Here is a 23,375-nt window from a genome sequence, read left to right as displayed (position 1 = left end):
AATACTACAGACAAAGAAGCATAATGACTATCGGCATTGGAGCATTGGAACAGAGTGGGGAGGTATTAAAAGACTGAAGGAGCAAAATGTCTATAGTTAATTGCCAGTAATGAAGTGTCCTATAGTCAATAAGTGGCAATAGCCACCCCTCCAACTCGGCGATTTTACGTTCGCCGATTATGTCGTTAAAAATGTGACATTTTATCTTCGAATAATTATAGTGGTTAAACTAAAGTGGGGCACGATAAAGTTAATTGATTAACGCATAAACTGATAATACTTGCAGTAAAATAAAACAAATTGTAATACATTAATAAATTAGTATATTTTATATAATTATATACTTTGGCATTTATATTTTATAACAAAAGTAACCTAATGCAATATATTTTATTTTAGTTGAATGTAAACAATTAAAATCGGGTTTTTTACATTTCTCTATTGTTCGTAAACTACTTTCCCCCCAATTATTATCAAAACTCTAATCAGTCTTTTCCTTAATTGCTTGCAATAAAAATACAATTTAAAGCCGTAACATAATGTAATTCAAGTTAATTTACACATATATTAATTAAGTAGATTTATGCGTGTTTAACTCGTTTAACTACTAAGAAGTATAGGTTTAGTAAGAATGGGCTTTAACCGGCTCGAAGGACCAAATTTATCGAGTCGATTGCAAGAGAGTATGTAGATTGATACCTTATCGGTTCGGGACACTCCGTTGTAACTCGTCACTTAATTGTGCGTAATTAACTGTTCCGAATCGTAGTCGATAACTGACTTACAGTTGGCCGCAGTCTTTTAACGTTAACCCCCCCCCCACCCCACCACTCACCCCGTTCGTCCAATTTATATGCTGTATGAAACTTTAAACTCTGAAATACTTATTTGACACTCCGATCAATTCACTGAATTTTAACAGTGTCTTTGAATTGTTTATGTTTCGCCCCGGATTTAATATTGAATAGGAGAAATTAAAGTTGATTTATTATGCTTTCGATTTTACATCTTGCTACTTTATATGATGAGATTCCATGTTGGAAAATTTACTGGAGGAAAATATGTTTTAAAATAGTTTGTGTTTTGATAAACGTACACGTGTTCTTGTATTGTTGAAAAGCGTAATTTTTAAGTGGTCATCTTTAGTTTGTTTTCATAATTAAATATATAAATTTAAGAACCATCACAATGCTTTTTTTACTTTACATTTACATAATATTATTTGGGACATTAAAACACCACAGTTCATTTTCATTCTATACTTTTAGTCCTTTATATTTTGTAGTTAACAGTGTATACCACCTAATAAGAAACAAAGAAATAAGTTTACGAAGTATGCTACATTTTACACCATCAATATTCTGCAAATTAAGAGAAACGTTACGATCAAAACCTTAAATACTTAAAAAGCAGAATAGTGTTTAAAATATAACTAGCACGGCGTGTTGTGCCTTAATTGGTCTATCCGACGATTCTCAGAAGGGATTAATTAATGTAAAAATTAGAATGTTTTGCAAAGAGGACCACACTCGACGATCGCCAGCTGTTTCTTATTTATTCTAATCTAGCCATAATTGGCTCGATGTAACACGAATGTTCATCCCCGCTGAATCTTTCTCGTTGTACATAGTCTAATGCTGTTGAAATTCTATTACGATTGACAAAGTTATGAAACTAGTTTTTAACCCTGCATTGTGCAAAAATAGTATATTTTCACTTGTGATTAACATAATTAAATTTAATTGTATATTTTAAAAAAGAAACTTTTTAAACTACTAATAAAGTTTACCCATGTTCTAACAATTACAAAGAAGAAAGTTGCATTAATGTGAAATAATTTTAAAATTCTTCTTTTTGAAATCGAATATTGTAAAATAATTCAAACCCTGAACGTCTCGACGTAGTGAAATTCTTTAATGCACTATTCTAATAAGCACAAATTAATCCACCCTACTTCCAAAGTACATAAAAACTAATGAATCTTTTTCAGCCATCTTCTCTCGCACAACTTTGTCAAGGCCGACCCATGACGAGGTCCCTCATTGTTGTATGTGGGTTGAAGGGATACGTTGGGTGAATAATTAGCTAATTATGAATTTAATAAGTTTCTGTACACATTCCATAGTTTCTAACATGTTAATAAGGCATAAGGTCAGATTTGGAAAGCGAACAAGTGAATATTTAAAACGTCGAATCGTGCAAGAGACATCGCGAAGCACACCGTGCTAACCACTTCCCGAAAGTGGGACTCGGTCTTATCGCGCGGAACGATCGCTTAATTATTGTTAAAGTACAAATTCTGAGCGAAGCCTTGATATATTGTGTCAAGATAAAACTTATAAATAAACATCTCACGCAGCTCTGAGCTTGCGAACAAACGCAGGAAGTGAATTCGAATCTGAACTCTTTTCAATTGTTGTTGCATTAATATCGAACTGGAGAAATACGTAGTGGACACGCAGGAGAATTAATTATGAGAACGGTTGACTTGGAGAAATCCATGTGACGTGTCGCTGCGTAGTTTCCAGGTAGTCGTGTGGCCACAGTCAAATCGTGGTACATTATTGCCGTGGAATCAAATTGACGTATAGTCAAATTTTCGAATAGTCGTGTAGTCAAATTGTCGCATAGTCGTGTAGTCAAATTGTCGTATAGTCAAATCATCGTATAGTCTTGGAGCCAAATTCTCGTATAGCCAATTTGTAGCGTAGTCGTGTACAGTAGTCGTGTACTCGCGTAGCCGCGGCCACGGTCGTTGCGTCACACACAAAAATCAACTATAAACTATCAACATCCGCTTCCACACACAAAATGCCGGTCATCATCCAATAATTTGTGTCTGCCTGACTGCCCCGACTCTTTGTTTAGCGAGCAGTCGCAACCCGTTTCCACTTTCAATGTTCTTCCCGTATCGAACTGTTCATTACATTGAATTTCACTTTAAATTACACGGAATTAGTTCTCATTAGAAAGGGGGTGTACTGTAATATTGTATAAAACATTCTATATACATGTATGTATATTATATGTAGGTACAGCTGGTGGACGTTGCGTTTGAATACATGTGACAATACATTTTTGGTTACTTATATAAGGATATAAAATAAAGGGCATAACATTTAAACCGGCACGTTTTATCGTATAAGGTTTAAATCAGGCTATTTTAATACTTATGTAATAGAATACAACTGCTTTAAATAAGATACGCTAACATCTCCGTTGCCGATCGCTTAAGTAGACTAAACGCTCCAATCAAGCCAATCAGCCGCCAGGTGGAGGAGGAGATATCGATGAGATTTGTCAATGTATTGTCAGCATCTTCCCCAGCTGTTGTATAGTTTCCCTATCAATTACAACCGCAGTAAGAGTGTGTTTTGCGCGACGTAGAGATTTAATCAGTCAAACACGCCCCAACAATCGCGAAAGAGGGAAGCAATCTGAAGCTGAAACGCAGATTTAGTATTTCCAATATACAATTAGAACGCCAACTCTGAAGGATGCCAATGAAATGAAGCAACTGAAGAACAAGTTCAGGTAGTAGAAGCGCCCCCCGCGTCGTGTCTGTCTAATTGTAATTCGAAATGTTATTAGCCCCACAAGAGCATTTCTGTCAAGATCGACAGCGTGGGCCCAACAACCGTTTGACTTTATTGAGCATCTTGACTTTTTTCTTTAATTTTCTCAAGAGTCGCTGTTTCACTCGATGGCGTGTCCCTTCTCAATTTAATCCTGTTTCATTTTTCCTCTGGTTTCCTCTTAACCTATAGTGAACCCAGAGCCTCCCTTTAAGTGGTTAATAAGATTAAATAATCTGCTTCACCCAAATGTCGAATTTATATGCCGTTTGTCGAAGTAGTGTTTCTCATTCCGATAGGGTTTGTTGATGCTAATTTTATTGCTCTTTCTCTCTATAAACTCTGTCTCTTTTAGATTAATTTCTTTTGGAACAAATATATTTTGTGTTGGTTGAAAAATGTAATAACATGTATATGGTACAACTATTTAAAATTATCTATATTTTAAACCATCTTTTATTTGGTTCTTTACAATTAGGCATGGAAATCAATTAATGAATTCAACTGATAACTTAGAATCAAGAATGTCTAAAAAATCGTGTTATCTAAAGCGAACACGAAAGATTTAACAAATGTTTAATCCTGTCAATGCTCTAGAGTCTAGAACGAAGGTACATGTTTATCACCCATTATTATTGTCTCCTGTGTTTTATCAACCTCCCCTCTTAAGCCCCCATGTTTACTCGGCTCATCAAGATCTTCAGTGGTTCTGTCAATCGCTATTCAAGACGTCCGACGTTACATAACCAAGCCCGCAGTTTCTATAACCTTTCACCCACTTCGCTTACCTCAGTTGTAAGGTAAATTGTTCTATTTCAACGACAATTGGAATCCTTTATTCCGCCATATTATTGTTCTTACGTAACTAACCGTTCTCCCATTCCAGGATAAATGTTTTACAATACTGACCGAAGTTATTGCATTTGAAACGTGAATTTGTTCGTCGCAATATTGTTTATTTCAGCGGGTTCGTATCTCTAGTTTAAAATTTCTTCTCTCAGGAATACGACGTCTGTAACGATAATTGTTTTACGGATTTTCATTAATGGTATTTTAAAACTCAAATATTTTGTTACTGAACTACAGCTATACATTTACAAGATGGTAAATCCTTGTAAAAGATAGAATGACGATTCATTTCGACCAGTTACACCGGTCATGATCAGGCCTTATCTGAGAACACGTATTTTAAATGCAATATAATTGTAGATACGTCGGGAAGTGTTGGAATAGTCCATACTTATAATAGCAGCAACAGATAAAATGCTGATAAAGGCGTACCAAATGTTGGTACATAATATAATGCCAACTTCTAATCACCTTAGGCTTGTTTTAAGATGCTACTTTAAGTTTTAAACTTGCACTGTTGTCTTGCAAAACATAGTTTTGATGTATAACTTTGTATTAGCTCAAAGCTTTTTAAAAGTACAGGTTAATTTAAATCCTCGAAATGCGCATACACAGTTGTTATTTTTCGTCATATTGAGGTCTGTAGCTGAACGTCCGGGAATGCATCCTAATCTATCCGAGATAATCCCACCCGAGGCTGAACCCGTTTACTGGCCCACAGGTGGATATAAGCTGTAAATAACGTGTCAAATATTGTATTTGTAAATGGTTCTTATCGGCGCGGCGCGGCGCGGTGCAGTGCCGAGATTTGGTGTTGACTGTTGGATCACGCTCGCCCCACCCTCAGACTACCATGTCCAGGTTTACAGCTTAATTAGGTCTAGTTTTTATCTGTCTTTAAGCCGTGCGTGCCTCGATTTCATATTTGCGCGTACAACAGAACAGCTGTTTGAAAAAGTGATTAAGAGTCATAAACGCTTTGATATCAACCGCTTCAAAAAACTGACGATGCAACGAGCACGTTACGTATAAAAGAATACGGGTGAACATTGCAGGGCCGAACTCGAAACCGATTGAATCAACTAAACACTAGGACGCTCCTATTCAAAATCGAGATGAATTAAAGCCCGAATAAAACAGAGTGAAACGCCTTTTCAAAACGCCTCACTTGTTCGCAAAACACGAATAAAAATTGTATTGAGGCATGAAGAATGAGCCAATAAGTAATTGTAGCTTCGCGAATGGCTTTCATTCGCTCGATTACGGATACAAAAACATCACTGGTTTGATATTTTCAATTATTCCGTAACAGCGATGCTCCCTGTTAATTAAAGCGGTGTCCCTATACCGCTCAGACCCCGTCTATGTTTCTTATTATACTTTAACGACTCGATCCGAGCGATGGATTCTATTGAGATATTTCCCGATCCTGATTTCCAAAAGGGTTTAACCGACTCTCTTTCATTCTTTGTTCTACAATCGTGGGAATTTTTAACATTATTTCAATCCACATTACAAACGATAGTGAGTTTCAACTTGTCGAAACCTGTGGTTCTTTTTCCCAGAACTTGTTCACGCGAATTTCAATCAATTCGTCATTTATAATGTGCATCCATACTTATATACAATTAAATATCAAACTTCTACTCAAGGGGGTACAAATGTTTTAAAAGTTAATTTATACTTACGTATGGAACCCCGGGGGAACATGAGGGATGCAGATTATAAATGAGGGGAGACTGCGGAACGTCGTATCGACGAGACGGAGTCAACTATGAAACTGGATAATAACAAACCCGGAGATTACTCCAAATTCTGCGGGGAAGAATGCAAACGCCATTTCAGAGCAAGATGGCCATCGATTCCCAGGTGAAGTGGCAATACATCGCGAACAGTTCAAAAGTTTTTCTCGGGTTTGGCGGGGAGTTAATGATGGTATCAAGATGACTTGCAAGGGGGTTTCGACCTCAGTTTATTGTTAAAACTTGTATTATTGTATTAGAACACGTTTTTTATACATACCAAACAAATTGTTATGACAAAAAATATATTTGCTTTGAGAATTTTTTAAATGTTAATACCTGTTTACAAACCTTAAAATCATCCACATTATATTTATTCGTCAAAGAATTAAACTTCCAAAAATAAAAAGAACCGATTCAATTAGTTGGTATATTTTTTTTATATAAAATAACAAAAGTTAGTTAGCAAGTTAAAATCTTTTTAGAAGCAAACAGAGCTCCTGACAAAATCAAATTTGTGTTATAAACAAAACAGAAAATCAATGAAACACAAAAGTTTTGTTGAGATCTTTTCATATCGTGTGATCACAATTATTCATTGTATAATATATATGAACGTTATATTTTATATTGAAACAAAAGATACATCATGAATAGAGACTCGTGGTGAGGGGTTCACGTAGTTCAGTAGGGGAGGGGAGGGTAGGAGGATAGGTCCAGGGCAGCCACAGTGGTCATCCTCACTTTCTTAGCCTTATAAAAGCAATCCCGTGTCGCTCGGATTAGGTCCTATGTGCTCTTTATTTGAGTATTATTATCGATTATCGGCACAAGGGCATGTGCAGGGGGGGAGAGTGATTAAGCCTCAGTCTTCGCGCTCGGCTTTGCCTCCAACAATTAGACAGATCCCCCCGTCCCATCCGATTCCCCTTCGATCGATCGATTAAATATTCAGACCTTCGTAGTCTGACGTCCTATACAGTTCGTATGATGGATATTCAGAAATGATCAAATCCTTGAGTCCCCCTCCCCCGCCTCCGCAACACAATGCTAGCTCTTCTCTTTATCTCGCCGAGTTCTGTTCCCAATCCGTTCCGACCGCTTTTCCATCACCCCTTAAGTCACTCCGCGTTACGTGTCTTTGGTTCGTTAGGGTAAAAGTGTTCTCGATTTCCGCGTATCCCTTTTAATAAGATTAAGAACTTTGTTATGCCCTCGTACGCATCGGTATTGAGTCTTTTGTTTTCTAATTGATATGTCGTGTTGCTAAAGGGGGTTTAAAGTATCTCTTAAAAATAGTTTTTTAAAATAAACAATTACTTTTACCGACGAATGTGTTGACACTTTGTTCATTAAAAACTCAAATTACTGTTACAAAGAATAATAGGTATGTACAATGTACGCAAATTTATTTTCAACGTCACCACCAAATTTTTTATAAGATCTAATATTATCTTACTCCCCAAAACAGAAAATAGCCGCATGAGAACATGGAGTGTGTGGTGGTGACGTGTGCGGGTGATACACCCCCGAGCTCACTTTATCTGAGTAACACTTATCTAGGGGATGGTCTGCAACACTAAACTGACTTGGTGCTATACCATCTGCAGTTCAAAGGCCACATTTTTCACTTCAATAATCACGAAATATTGTCACTATAAACAATTTGTCTTATAAATTACTAGGAACAATTAGTTACAATTTTCAAATGTCTTGATTGTGAGAAAATCTCTTTCTTCATGACCTGATGACGGATCGGATTCTAGACCCAGAAACGTCGTGAAAACTTTTTTTGTGACGTAAATTTCTGCAATCCCTTAAATAGCATAAACAACCATAAAAAAGTATTTCAAACAAATACTACTACATACGCGATTGTAAGGATATAACCTCTAACCCGCATTTGTATTTTAAGAAAGATCATAAAGGAGGCAACTCAAAGATTTAAGTTAAAAATTCGTCCTTGGGGCCACTACTCACATGGTGAAGTTGAAATTTTTGAGCATAAAATCGTCAAAGATGTCACGAATTGGAACTTTCACCAGGGCGGTACTCCATACATGACCGACCCCTACCTAGGATTTAGCCCGGTTAATAATGCGACTCGAGTCAATGGCTGAACTCGTAAGGTGACTGCCCATGATCATTAATAATGAAACAAAAATGTAATGCTAGGATGGCAGAGGATAGCACGCGAACCCAGCTGTCCGTGCTAGCCAATTAACGTCCACTTCCTTCTTCAAATCCACAATCATTCTAATTTTAATTACTGTTCGATGAATTCATAGATTGGTAGGAGCGAATTTTTCAACCAGATCCGACAGTGGAGACTGATTCCTTCTGTCAATTTGTATAATTTCATTTTCAATGATTGCTGAACTGTAAGAAATTTACAAGAATTGAATGTTACTAAAATATCTCTTTTAACACTACTCGATATATTTACCCTTGTACTTACAAGATTTATTGGTAAAAATATAAAAGATGTTACAATGACAATCGATTTCGAATATTCATCTGACCATTGGCAGTTATAATTTCGCAACTAAACATTTTTAACTGTATTAATATTTCGTCTTCTGGAAAATGAATAATCAGATAATAGGCCTACTATTAAAAGGTTGGTTTTCTTCAAAAGTAATTTATATGTTCGCTAAAAAATAAGAAATATTCATTACAAAATGTTGATTAAATTGATTGAGCAGTAAAACTTATAGCGTATATTTTACAGTGTCATTAAATGTGCCAGCATGATTTTGACTCTAATCGCAATCGATATAATTGCTTTAAATTTCTCTTTATACTTGTACTTAATAATAATAAATATAACGTAAATACCAATAACTTAATTATTAATACTTAATTTATACTTAACCTGATAAATTGAATATTAAACTTTTATCATTATATATTTAATCATTATCGGTTTTTAACCCTGTGAGTAGAATTGTATTGGATTAATATTTCAGTAAACTCTCCTTTAGTAGCTTCACAATCAAAAACAATAGAATACACTGTTATAACCGAACAATTTTATTTTATTTCCTCTCACCATCAAACCAAAAATAAAAATCGAATTCATAAATATTATTTTATTCCACCACATCAATTTATAGAATTTTTTATTCCACAAAACATAATTCTTAACTTAGTAAATATACAGAATGCAGATCGCTAAAACAGCCTATTAGTCCTGCGGCAAAAGCCGAATTTGTCAAGACAAAAGTAGACGGCACTCTATAATCGAAGTCTTTGTTTGATTTTCATTATGTCTGGAAAGACTTGGGGAGTTGATCAGCTGATTGTTTTGCCGCGTCGATCTTCACTAACTAATCGTCTGATATTCACCATTATAATTACCGCTCTTCTCGATCTCTTAAATTATTTCCCTTATTCGATCGTTAATGTTCACTTCAATTCCATTCCAAATTTGTCAAACGTCCACTTAAGTATTTTACATTTATCAATTGCTTTCAATTGATAATTTTATTTTGAACAGTTTGTTCTAACATTACAGCAGTTTAAAGCTAAAAAAATAAATATTTGCTCTACATGATGGAAATTAAAGTTTTAAAAATAATAATAAATGAACTCGATTTGCTCGGATTTTTATCTAAATAAAAAATTTAAATAACAAGCAAATTCATGCCTTTTTGACTTTGGATATCATTTAACGAGTTGAAATTTGACAAGTGTTTATATTCTTTCATACGTCTTACAGATAAAATATCCCTTAAGAAACCGGGCATTTCTAAGTAATTAAAAAACATAATTTAAAACCTCTTGCGATTTCTTTGACGAATTAAGTTTCGAGTCAGTAATGAAGGTATCAGAAATGTTTATTGTTGCTCCGAATCCTCGCTTGGGACCCGTTCCCGAATATGCGCGAGGTCTTAAAAATAATTTGCATCAAGTAACCGTGAAATATTTTCTCCTAATTGCTGCAATTGGTGTCTTGGGACGCCTCGTCCCTATAGTTTGGTCTTGACGAACCTCCTCCCCCCCAAAACACCCCATCTACCCCCCTAAAATACTGACTGAGGGTGTAGATTGGGGCTGAACGAGAGCTGACAAAAACAATCACAATAGAAAACAATGTCAAGATTTTTATTTTTATATTTTTCAATTTAGTACTAAATTTTCACAAGTGTATAGTTGAATCAATAATATTTGTTTTGGGAATTATTATTTTCAAGATAAATTTGTCAAAAAATTACAATATTTAGTTAAGAGTCCCCTTTGTAGAGTTTTCATTAAAGGCAAAATAGGAACTTTCGTGGTTGAATAAACGTTGAATGTATTTTATATGGTGCTTAAGACATTTCTTTGACTAATTAATTATGTAAAATATTATTTTATACTAGAACACATTCGGATTTTTACTCTTCTTCTATATGTGTTCCATTCACATTCATCATGTGTCCATCATCTGCATGTTTTCACATATTTTTTTTTCAATCTGTTAAGATAAACCCCACCTGAGAGTAAAAAAATTAAAACTAAATTAATGATTGAAAATAATTAGTGACATATTGAAAAACATATTTACCGACCGACCGTAGCTTCTATTGACAATGTACAGTACATTAAACATATATTTAAAACAACCACAGTAATTTTCAAGCTAATAAATACTCTTTTTTCAGATTTCCCAATTAATCGAAGATGTACAAAGACTGCAGTCAAGTATCAGCAAACTACAAGAGAGTTCTGCAAACCAAATAGCAAGACTAGAGGAAGAGTTAGACCATAAGAGGCAGCACATTTCAAGGCTGGAAGCAAGATTGGATGCCCAAAGAGACTATGAGGAACTGAAGCGTCAGCTAAGGTAAAACATGTTCCAGTTCAACAATAATAACAGTGTTAATAGTACATTCAATTGTTTATTTCCCAAAAATTGAGGAATATCCAATCTGCGGATGTGTTAGGGGATAATATTGGGGGAGGGTGCAGAGAAAACTTTGTTTCTGAGCTATGGTTCCATTTTAAGTGACGATTGCAAGATATTCTGTTCTGACTTATTTTATTTTTCTTCGGTCAGATTTATTTTACTAAAATATTGTTTAACTGATTTGCTAAGCAGTATTGTATGTAAAATAAATAAACCTAACCACAGAAAATAATTTACTTGTTGGTAGGTTTTAACTGAACGCCAACAATACCAATGAGTTATTCTGTGATTTCAGTTTCTTGAAGTCAATAGAACTACCCCCCAACAGTGATGGGGATGTGAAGACTTTGGAAAGTTTGCTCTTAGAGAGGACCAAGACAGGCCAGCATTCTGAGAGCAACAAGGCACCCCCATGTTCAACCCCTTCTGATATTCATGGTGAGTTTGTCATCATCATTATCCAGGGCGAAAAATTAGGTCCTAATGATAAGCTCTAGCTATACTCTTAAAAAAATATGTTTTATAAGTAATATCTAAAGATTTTTTTCTTGAGAATGTGGAGGAAAATAGTATAAACAATTCCCTAAGGAGTACATGATTTAGTATTTCTTAAATATTTGGAAAATAATTCTGAATATTTCTGACTAACGCATCTGCTCTTGTACTAATAAGTTACACACTAATTACTTGTATTGTACACTTCACCACTAATACACACAATTTAACTTTTCTTAATTCCTCACTGTCTAACCTAATCTTGTGGGAAGTAAGTGAAGGACGTGCTTATGGGATTTTAAAGTTTATTCAACTTTGGCGATCACTTCTCAGTTATTAGTCTCAAGCTTGAGATATATATCTGCTGCTGATAGTTCCCAGTACACATATCTTTATGAGAACACTTTTAATAAATACTATAGATGAAATTTTTGTCTATACATTTCAAATTTTTGGGGATGTGACTGTTGTGGATCCTTGGCTGGTTTACTTACTGTTGCATGTTTTGGCTAGGCTCTACAGACATGAATACAGAGTCCAGTGCATCCCAGCTATTCCCTGCACCTGCACCCCCTCCACCCCAGCCACCTCTTCAGAATGTCGAGACGTTCGGTTCATTCTTAGGAGAAGAGATTGTGGCCAACTGGAGACGGTCTCTAGAACGGACTATTCTCAGTCAAGGTTCTCTTCCACATCACCTGGCTAGGGCCGGACTGCCACCCCCAGAGGGAAGGTCATCCGTTGGTGGTCCTCTCGCTTCTTCTCCGATCAACGCCTCTCCTCCACCTTCTCACACACCGACCTCTAACCCCGACGATGCTGGTAAATGTCTTTTTCTTCGTGTTTTCTTGTTAGTATCTTATTTACTTTCCTACTTTTTGCTTTGCTCTTTTATGTTTTCTTCAATACTGGTGTGTTAGATTTATTCGTTGTAAACAGTACTTTATCAGAGACATCACATTAAAGCTACATATATTGGTTGGTGGTTTGTCTAAGCATTAAATTTGTGGGTTCGCTTTCAAACACATTGCTTCTTTTGAGCGCACATTTTATTGATGCTGATTTTGGTGTTTGGTGCAGGCAAATTGAGGTTTGAGGAGCAAGAGAGAGAACGAGAGCGGGAGAGAGACAAGGAGAGTGCTGAGAGAGAGCATGAGCCTGCAGTCACTTCCTCCTCTGGTAGCCATCGACCTTCCAGCTCACCTGCAGTATCGGGTGACGTTCAACTCAACGGCAGCTCTACACCTTGCAAGAGTCCAGCGGCAGAGTCCGATGGCTTCAACAACAACTCTCCCCACCTCAATAACAACAACAACATGCCCGGAAGTCTAGTCAATGGTTTTTGTGGTCTCAGTGTTGGCCTGAACAATAATGTTCTTCATCCCTCGTCGCAACTGAACTTCAATGACGTCATGAAGAGTCCCTTTCGATTCGATGACCGTTCTCCTTTCCGATTTGGCAATGACGAACCGGGATCGATAGTGAGCCGGTTTGGTGAATCGTTGATCCCAAAAAGTGATCCGATGGAAGCACGCCTACAAGAAATGTTGCGGTATAATATGGACAAATACTCTACCCAGAATCTGGACACACTACATATCGCCCGAAGAGTGCGAGAGTTGTTATCTATTCACAATGTTGGCCAGCGATTGTTTGCCAAATATGTGTTGGGACTGTCTCAGGGCACTGTGTCTGAACTGCTGTCCAAACCCAAACCATGGGACAAGCTCACAGAGAAGGGAAGGGATAGCTACCGCAAGATGCATGCTTGGGCTTGTGATGATAATGCTGTCCTGCTTCTCAAGTCCCTCATACCAAAGAAAGGTAAACAAATAATCAAGTTTTTCTACAGTATACATAAATTTAAAGTGAAATGAAAATTATTTTAATAAAATTATTCGAGCTTGAGAAACAATTTATTTTGAATATGTTCATTTCTTCCAATTTTTCATTTCAAATTACTTCAGATTGTCCTAACTAACCAAGTATACTAAAGTTATCTTCAGTAAAACATAAATACATTACTATCACTAGTCACTATCCCCATTTTGGAAGTACTCACTACGTACTTTGGTATAATTTCTATTTTTACATATTAAATTTATTTTTCCAAGCAAAGCTACAATTTAAATTTATCATACAATACCCTAAACCCAGCCAAGAGGTAGTTAATTTTCATCTCGATTTCCTTTAAACATATCCTTTGAAAGCAAATATTAGCCTATACAATCAATCAAGTGAGCTGAGCTAAGTCAACAAAGGTCTAAATAAAGTGGTGTGGACCCAGCTTTGTCTTAAGCTCATTCATTAGACCGGACAAGCAAGAGGTGAACTCATTGGCACTTGTTCCAAACCTACTCCTGCCTAATGACTTTGTAAGTTGAGAATAATGAGCTTGCGATGCCCTCCCCACTGACCTATGACCCTCACTGCTGCTACTACATTAGCTCACTCCCCCTTCCATTCTCCTCAACCACTATTCCCCACTCTAAGTATTTTGGAACCTGTGTTGGCTACTATTTATTGTTACATTAAACCAACTCCATTCACTCTTGTTCTACTCCCTCCCCTACTTTCTTGGTCTTGACCATTAATATTTCCATTAACCATTCCCTGTAGAAGCACCACTGCTTGCAAGGGTTGAGGGAACTAATTGAGCCAAATTAATTATAAATAATAGATTACGTAACCAGACAAGTTTGATTTATCTTACAATATGAATGCAGACATTTTTAATTGTTACATTAAAATATTTTTAACAATAAATTTTTAAAAATAATTTGAAGAAGTCAATAATATCTTCAGGAAAATAATTTGTTTAATAATTTTAAAATCTGATACTCTCAATGCGTTATTAGTTTTAATATAACTAACTTCCAATACTCTTTGTGACTTTTTTTTATCTCTTTGTACAGAAATCACAAACTGGAATGCAAATGATATACCGGTATTTAATTTTTTCAATTCTCATGTACATATGATGAATAAATTCTTTACCACCATTTTCAACAAAAAGGGAAAATATAAATAACATTTTGGCTTATATTGATAGATATATTTACATCATAAAACATTATTCTGAAGTATTTATTTTACTTCCTTGATCTTGCTTTCAATTAGATCCTAGGCTTCAATTCTTCTTAGAAGTTGCAAAAATGCAAGAATTGTTGTTGTTACAGGGGTTGGTCCAGGCAAGGATAGTGGCATACCAGCTATGTTTGCTCGCGAAGGAGAGATGACTGAAGAAAGGATTGCTCACATTCTGAGCGAAGCAAGCCAAATGATGAAGACTGAAGATAGTCTTCATAGCAATGACGACAGTCGTTCACCTACCCAGCCACAGGTAAACAAGCCATCTTTGCAGTTAAGGAACGCCCCCTAGGGTTTGGACATCCCTTAGATGCACAAACAAATGTCTCTGGCTCCTTTGGATACTGAAAATAAAATATTACCCAAATCCTTGGATGGCAAAAATGAGGAGTAGTCGGCTTCAGAACACTCTGATTAATTTTTCTAAAATAATTTTGAAATACTGGAAGTTGTGGAGGTTTTAGATATAGAAAGGAGCCAGACTATTGTACCCTTAGGGAAATTATTTGTAAATTAAACCCATCTAGATTAAAAATGATACCCAGTATTGTACCATTCTAGAAAATTAGAGAAACATGAGGAATATACCAATACCCCAGACTATGGGGTTGAATGCCAAAGTTCAGAGAGACAATAAGATACCTATGTACGAAGGATGCTTTTCATACTAGTCAGCCAGAGATCACAACAATGCACTAGCAACTTTTGTTGTTTGTAACCAATATGACTTCTTTACTATGATAAAAGTCATAAATCCATCTAGAGTAACTGAAACTTTGTTCTTGTCTTTTGAATTATATTTCACATTAAACTTTCTGGCCAAAAGCTCATATTCACTGCCTATGGTTACTACCATATCTTAAACTGACTGTAGTCATGAAATGTATTTTTGTTTCCAGCAATGCCCATCCCCCATGAACAAAGGAGGTGACAACTCTCAAAACAGGAAGCTGAAGAAGTATGAAAATGACGATATTCCTCAGGAGCAAGTAGTGAGGATATACCAGGAGGAATTGGCTAAACTGATGGGGAGGAGGTTCGAGGACTCCATGAGGGGAGAACAACCTTACCCTGGGTAAGATAGTTGCAGTGATAGAAGAAAAAACTCCCAAAAGTCTTCCCAAAAGTCTTGTAAATGTAATGGGAGAATAAAGTAAATTTCTTAAATGATTGCGATGCTGGTTTTTTTTTTTCAAAAGTAAGTTTGATTTAGTAATACTTGCTGGCACATATAAAATAATATTCTAACAAATGTGATTTGGAACTTATGACTATTAGAATCGAACACCAAAAGTTGGTTGAGACTTTCAAATGCATCCTAATCTCTTTAATTGAATGTTAATAATATTACTAATGTCTGTTCGTTCTGATTCAAAAAATTATTTGTTTGTCTTCAATATTATTTTGACCAATTTCAGACTGCTGTTCCCCCACTTCTTCGGAGGAGGAGCTGGAGCGCCAGGATCTGCTGAAGACATCCGGATGGCCCTGGACGCCTACCACCGAGAACTGGCCAAGCTGAACTCCCAGTGTGGCGTAGTCCCAGGCGGCCTGCTGGCACTACAGCACCAGGCGCTGAGTCAACAACAGGCGCAGGCACAGGCGCTCTCTGGACACCACAACGGTATGGCCCAAGACCTATCCTTACCAAAGGAGCGCAAGGAGGCCAAACTTCCGAATGGTGAGCTCGAGTCAGTGCGCCATGTTAGGCCGAAGGCTGAACCAGGTGTGTGCCCGCGTAGCGCACCAAGGAACTTAATGTTAGATAGTTTTGAGTAAAAATTATCTAGGTTCCTGACCTCACTGAATTACGCCCCTTTAAAAATGAGTTCTCAAGTAAAAGAAACTATCTAGGATCTGCAACATTTGGGTATACAGCCATCCTATATTAAAAACTGAAAAATGATTACAAACTTGAAGTTAAAAACAAAAAGGAGAAATACTCAAGTATCTGCATAAGTAAATCGCAAGGAAATAACAAATCTGTGCCACCGAACTGACTAACTTGAATCACCTATTCATACAGTTTTCAAAATCATTATATTTTTCTAAAACACTTATCTAATCCTCATGATGAAATTCTTACATTGAAAAAATCAAACAGGAAGTCAAGAGGAATTTTATCTCCTAGGAAATATTAAATGAAAATTGTAAAGAATTATTGGCTAGTTAACTCTAGTAGTAAGATGAATGACTAATTTGTCAGTGATTTTAACCTCCGCCGTGTTGCTTGCAGGTATGTCCGCTGGAAGCTCTGCTAGTTCACCCCTTGGCAATTCCATTCTTCCTCCAGAAGACTTCTCCCCCTCAGCAGCAGTCAGTCCTCTTCAGAGGATGGCTTCTATAACCAACGCTCTCATCTCTCAACCCACCACACCCCATCATCACTCACCCTCCCAGCGACCTCTCAAGGCTGTGCTTCCTCCCATCACCCAGCAGCAGTTTGACCAGTTCAACAACCTCAACACTGAAGAAATTGTGAGAAAGGTAAATTTAGTTTTTAAATCTATAATAATCAGCATCAGTCAAAGTCAGGGTTGACCAAATCTCTGAGGTACCCATAGGATTTAATTAAATAAATTATTGTAAAAATATTATTCTCATTGCAATGGTTGGAAAACTTCTTGCTGGTGAAGTACTCAACATACTTTCTAAGGGCTCTTACGAATTTGACTGGAGTTTGGACTGTTTTCTTGTGATAATTAAAGTCAATGACAGACAGAGAGTGAACTGTTGGCTTCCTGAAATTGTATCTTAAATTATAGGCGATGTCTGATTTTACCTTTGACATAGACATTTCTACTTTTCATATTTCACTATATCTAAAATGATTATTCAATACTTTGGTGGTTTGTAGGTCAAGGAGCAGCTGAGTCAATTTTCCATCAGCCAAAGGTTGTTTGGAGAGTCAGTGCTTGGTCTCTCGCAAGGCAGCGTCTCTGATCTCCTAGCTCGTCCCAAGCCATGGCACATGCTCACGCAAAAGGGCCGAGAACCGTTCATCCGAATGAAGATGTTTCTGGAAGATGACAATGCTGTTCATAAACTTGTGGCCTCTCAGTACAAAATTGCCCCCGAGAAACTGATGCGCACTGGAGGATATGGAATCAATTCTCGTAAGTCTAACAAAAGTTTCTGGGAAGTCTCTCTGAAGAAGTCATACTTCTTGAGATGTTTTTATAGAGAAAAGAATTACTAACACAGGATCAAATTGGATTACAAATTTAATATTTTTGACATTCAGAATTTGATTACTCATAAACATTTCTCATTAAAAAAATAATGAAAGGGAGACTATTAGCTCATGTAAAATATTTGTTTACTTCAAATTTTAAATGTATCTTTTATCTTAACAAGAATGCAAAAAAAACTAAATTATGTTATAAACGGAATTTGACACAGTTACTTTTCTCTCATATACTTAGTGATAGGGGAGACTGGGGTAATGGGAGTCACCTAAGAGAGAATCGCTGTATGACCAAGGATTTTCATCCATTGACTTTCACTGTTATATACATACGTTCCAAATATTGTTTTCTACAACATAAACCTAAGAATTGTGCCCTAGATTAATAATTTTTGAAGTTAAATTACATAAACAAAAAAAATGTATTTGACCGCCATATCCCCACTCATGGGGTAATGAGAGTCAGTATTTGATTCAATGTATTTTGCATTACATAACAGGAAAAATGGAAAATAATGAATAAAGATGCAGTTTATAAGTATTTAATTCATAATAACAGTTAGAACACAAAAATCAAACGTCAAAGTTTTCAAAATTAACATAATTTAACATTAACATAATTTAACATAATAATTTAATGACCCCCAATCCCCCAAAGCTACTGACTCTCATTACCCCGAACGCATGATTTTCTTTAACATAACCTCAAATACTAACATAAAGCTAATCCTAAGCGTACAACTACAGAAATGGATAGTGGAACATACCTTTGTTCGAAAATGATCACTCCCAAGCGAAGAAAGTTCTAGTTTATAGTTATTAACTTGATTTAAAACAGCTTAAAAGTTATAAGAAACAGAGCAAAATCTCTTTTTAATTCACAATGGCCGAGTCTCTACTGGTATGTTGACAGGAATCGGGTCAGTAGTTACCTAAACCGCCACCAAGGAGCAGCACCTGCTGGAAGCAATCTACGTTACCTAAATTTTCAAATATTTGAGTGACCCTTATTACCCCATGACCTCCATTACCCCAGTCTCCCCTATAGTTAACAGTTTTTAGTGAAAGTGATGGATATGATATAATTTATCAGTAAAAGAATCTAAGCTTCATTTTATGAACAGCAGGGTCATCCATATCAAAGCCACTGCCTCCAAGCTCCGGGAAAATGCCTCCGATGCCACCCTCACTGGATATGAAGCCAGGAGAGATGGCACTGAACCACCTGAGCTACTTGCATCCTCCGCAGCAGGCACCGCCACCACCACCTCCCCCACATCATATACCCCCGCCTCATCACCTGCAGATGAATCACAGTGTGGACCACCTCAAGAAGACTCACACCCCGTCTATGCAGCCCCAGTGTGCCACAATGCCCCCACACCAGGTCAATGCGGGGATGAGGCTAGGTCAGCAGGTCGCTCCCTCAGTCTACGAGATGGCTGCTCTCACTCAGGATCTGGACACTCAGACCATCACCACCAAGATCAAGGAGGCCCTCCTCGCCAACAACATCGGACAAAAGGTAATTGTTACGTGTGAAAAGATTGTAATGTTGAAGAAATTATTCAATCACATGAATCTTTTTACATGTTAAATTTTAAAAATCTGTCATTCTGATGTTACTAATAGTTTTGAAACATTTTTACCATTGAATATTTATTCGAACAGAAACCCATTTTAAACAATTTGTAAGAAGATAAAACTAATATAATACAACTTTTGTGTTCCAGATTTTTGGAGAGGCAGTGTTGGGGCTGTCTCAAGGATCTGTGAGCGAACTCTTGTCAAAACCAAAGCCTTGGCACATGCTGAGCATCAAAGGGCGAGAACCGTTCATCCGTATGCAGCTGTGGCTGTCAGACACAAACAACATCGACAGGCTACAAGCAATCAAAACTGAGAGGCGAGAACTCAACAAACGGAGAAGAGGGTCGGGACAGCAAGACAACAGCAGCGATACCTCCTCCAATGACACAGCAGAATTCTACCACAGCAGTGCTAGTAGTCCACCGTCAGCCGCAAAGAAACAGAGGGTGTTGTTCTCAGAGGAGCAGAAGGAAGCACTCAGACTGGCCTTCGCCTTGGACCCCTACCCGAGCTTAAGTACCATCGAGTTCTTAGCCAACGAACTGACATTGGCCTCACGCACCATCACTAACTGGTTCCACAACCACAGAATGAGGCTAAAACAACAGTCTCCTCATGGTGGGGATTCAGGTCAAGCTAACAGGGAAAACCAAGGATCAGGGTTCGATCCTAACCAGTTCCGAATGCTTCTCAGTCAACGTTTAGGCATGAACCCTATTCCCATGCCATTCCCTACTCCCTACTTCCCACCTAACCCCGAGTTAGCGGCTCTTATGCAAAGAGGTATTCTACCTATGAGAGAGCAGGACTCTGGGCTGGATCTCACGGTGAAACATGAAGCCGGTTCGGACGATGAAGACAACGAGAGTAGGTTAGATTCCGAAGATTCAAATATCGGAGTACCGGAACTTCCTCAACCACCTTCCGGGTCGAGTAGAAGAAAACCTGCAGCACCTCAGTGGGTGAACCCCGACTGGCAAGAGGAGTCGGAAGTTATCATCAACGGTGTGTGTGTGATGCAAACGGACGACTACAATGAGAGGGAGCGAGAGGGAGAGACTGTGAGGGTAGAACCGACTCCAGTAGCCGAGGAGGAGGAACAGAGAGGGTCTACTCTCCCGTCACCTGCGTCCCTACCTCTAGATGTACAGCTAAAGAAAGAACCTTCCAACGAAGAAAACCAAACAGTTGAGGATGAGAAAATGTTACAAACTGTAAAAGAAGAAAAGTGGGATAGTGAATTTTAATAAAATTTCCCATTGAATATGGAATTGAAACGGGTAAATGTTAATTGTGCGGTGTTTATAATTACGTAAAATGCAATTCTGTTTATATGTTAATATACGAGTGGTAAGACATCTTTTGTTTAATTCATAATATCATTTGATAACACCGCAACACCAGTTTAATAGTTGAAATTACTTAAACATATTTTATAAACACTGAAAATGTTGTCACATTTCAGTGAAGAATTGATCTCTTAGTATTTGAGACCTTTGAAACCAAAAAAGCACAAAACTGTACAACAATCGAACGTTATCACAATGTGCTTAGTTATGATATGCCTATTTCATATCAGTGATGTTTTTGGATGGACGTTTTCACGAATCCAGTGTTTTTAACAATGTTTGTTCGAAATTGTGTATTTAAATCGAACAGTATTTGTATCCGAAAGTGCAAATATCAAAACTGCATTCAAGTGATACATAAAGTTCAATACTTTTGCAGGCCTAACACTATGGCCTGTAAATTACATGTATATTACCATTTACGATGGAGTTAATATCAAAAGTGCAATCATTGATAATATTTATGTAGTTAATTTAGTTTATTATTCTTTTATCGTATTTTGAAATCTTTTAAAGATTAGCCCGGTGTCTCAGTATTTTTCTGTCACCAGGGTATTTATTGTTTGTAAATATATTGCTGTTGCATGTAGCCATTCTTGTAATATATGTTAAGATCAAAATTGTTTTTCTTGTACTTTTTTCTTGTTGTGTGTATATGTTATGTTGGGAGTTGTTGATATAATCAAAGATGATAAATAAGACTGGTTATCACTGTTAGTTATGATGTCACTTAGTTCAACTCTTGACAAGTACAATCGGAAGAGATGATTTTTGTTTTCACTTTAAGTATAAATATATATTATATATCTTGTTTTCCTTCGACGTTGATAATGTATCCTTATTATTGTGATAATACGAATACGAGCGAATGTTATATACGTAGGTGATCGCTTGAACATTGTTTTTATATAAATAGGAAAAGGATATCGAAAGTAATCTCTTAGGAATCTGAGGGGTAAACATTTTTTTTTCACAAACTAAACCGTTTAAATTTGTACATAAATTAAACCCCTACATTTCTGTCGGGCTGAAGCGTAAAATTTGTCTTAACTTTTTTCCATTTTAGGTTAGAATTCAAAGTAAAATATGTATCGGATACGGTTCGAACAAAGTGTATTCCAACTCAATATTAAAGGTATGCTTGTGACGTGTGTCTGTGTGTCGTATGTTTTGTACAAGACTAAGGTGGTCAAACCAGTGGTGGTAAGCTAGCCAGTCTATAGTGACCACTCGTCATAGAATCATATCATAAAATACCTCACTCGCTGCTGTAGCTTTTTAATTTTTATAGACAAATTTTGTTTCCCCGTCAGATAGAACAGAACTATGTACTCGTACTCGAGAAACAGATAAAGTTATAGCATTTCACATGGGCATTTCTCCATTCCTCGACTATAGGAATGTTCGAATTAGATACGATAAATACTGTGTATTCAAATATTCCACTGGTATAAATATATATATATTTTGCTCACAATGTTTAAAATTGTAAAGACGAAGAAAACATCACTCGAGTGATATTTTTCTAAAAGAATCTTAGTTCGCAATGATGTCCTCTAGTCTTCCTAAAAAGTCTAGTCCAACTCATCCCCAGCTGGACTTTAGAACTAACCTCTCTTCTTCTTCTTTACGTTATTTATTTAGGTTAGCTGTCTGATGACTTATTAGAAGAGCGGACATGCATCAAAATGATCTCACTTGGCACAAAATGTGCTCAAACGATTTGTCCTATCAGTACATAATTTGTGGTCAATCGCTATTGCCAGTATTCTACAAAGATTTTATTTTAGACTGTAAGGAACTGAAAATTTGGATTTATAAAATATTGTTACAAAGCTTTATCCTGTCACAGTTTTCTATCTCAGTTTCCTTTAGTAATATAATTCTCAAACGGTGATGCGCTTTTTTATTTATTCTTTGAAAGAGACCATTTATTTATTGATATGTTGTGATGCAGTATTATCCTCTATCGCATTATATAATAGATATAAATAAATATAAATATATATATATATACGGTATTAATTAAGCTGGTCCATGACCATCAGACAGCGTAATGTACAGTTTTCAACAAACGTAGTTGTAAATAAAATCCAAAGATTGTTTACATTAGACACTATATACTATTATAATTGTCATCATTATCTCTTTCTAATATGTTAACTGTTTTTATCTGTTTTTCATTATAAATACCATTGTTGAAAAATACATGTATTCGATTCTTTTTATACCTACAGTTATAGTTTTGTTATTGTGATCGAGGTATTGTTGATCGGTTAGCTTTCTTTTGTGATTTTCCATTAGCTTTGGACTTCAATGACTCAGTTGGGTTCTATTTGTTTTATAATATTTATTTTCTCTAATTTTACCAAATATGTTAAGCATTTCATTCCTTGGAAACCAAAATTATGCAAATATAAAGAAAATTGTTTTATTAGTCGTATTTCTTCATTGTAACAACAATATTTTTCTCTTTCACTACGTATGATTACTACAACCTGAATGTAAATAATTCATCCATATCATTGTGTCTTCATTAATAAAATGAAGTTTCTAAAATACACACACTCGTTTTGATTGGTCTATGTCCTCCTAATACTAAATAAC

At 36.4% G+C, this 23,375-nt stretch overlaps 1 protein-coding gene across 1 annotated transcript; it reads left to right on the top strand.

Moving 5' to 3' along the window:
• Positions 1-23: 23 nt before the first annotated feature.
• On the top strand, positions 24-23,285 carry LOC128999005 (homeobox protein cut). The gene is made up of 12 exons (XM_054425361.1): positions 24-62; positions 10,813-10,994; positions 11,353-11,495; positions 12,066-12,374; positions 12,633-13,376; positions 14,732-14,895; positions 15,542-15,717; positions 16,061-16,368; positions 16,879-17,129; positions 17,500-17,758; positions 18,954-19,354; positions 19,563-23,285. Exons 1-12 carry the CDS (start codon positions 24-26, stop codon positions 20,664-20,666), a joined length of 4,080 nt encoding a protein of 1,359 aa, XP_054281336.1. The 3' UTR covers positions 20,667-23,285.
• Positions 23,286-23,375: the final 90 nt, after the last annotated feature.

This window comes from Macrosteles quadrilineatus, unplaced genomic scaffold, assembly GCF_028750875.1.
Source record: "Macrosteles quadrilineatus isolate MER2022 unplaced genomic scaffold, UCM_ALF_1.0 Scaffold_7__1_contigs__length_78375512, whole genome shotgun sequence".
Lineage (NCBI taxonomy): Eukaryota > Metazoa > Arthropoda > Insecta > Hemiptera > Cicadellidae > Macrosteles > Macrosteles quadrilineatus.
The sequence above is the reverse complement of the archived record's forward strand: the minus strand, read 5'-3'. Positions and strand labels throughout refer to the sequence as shown.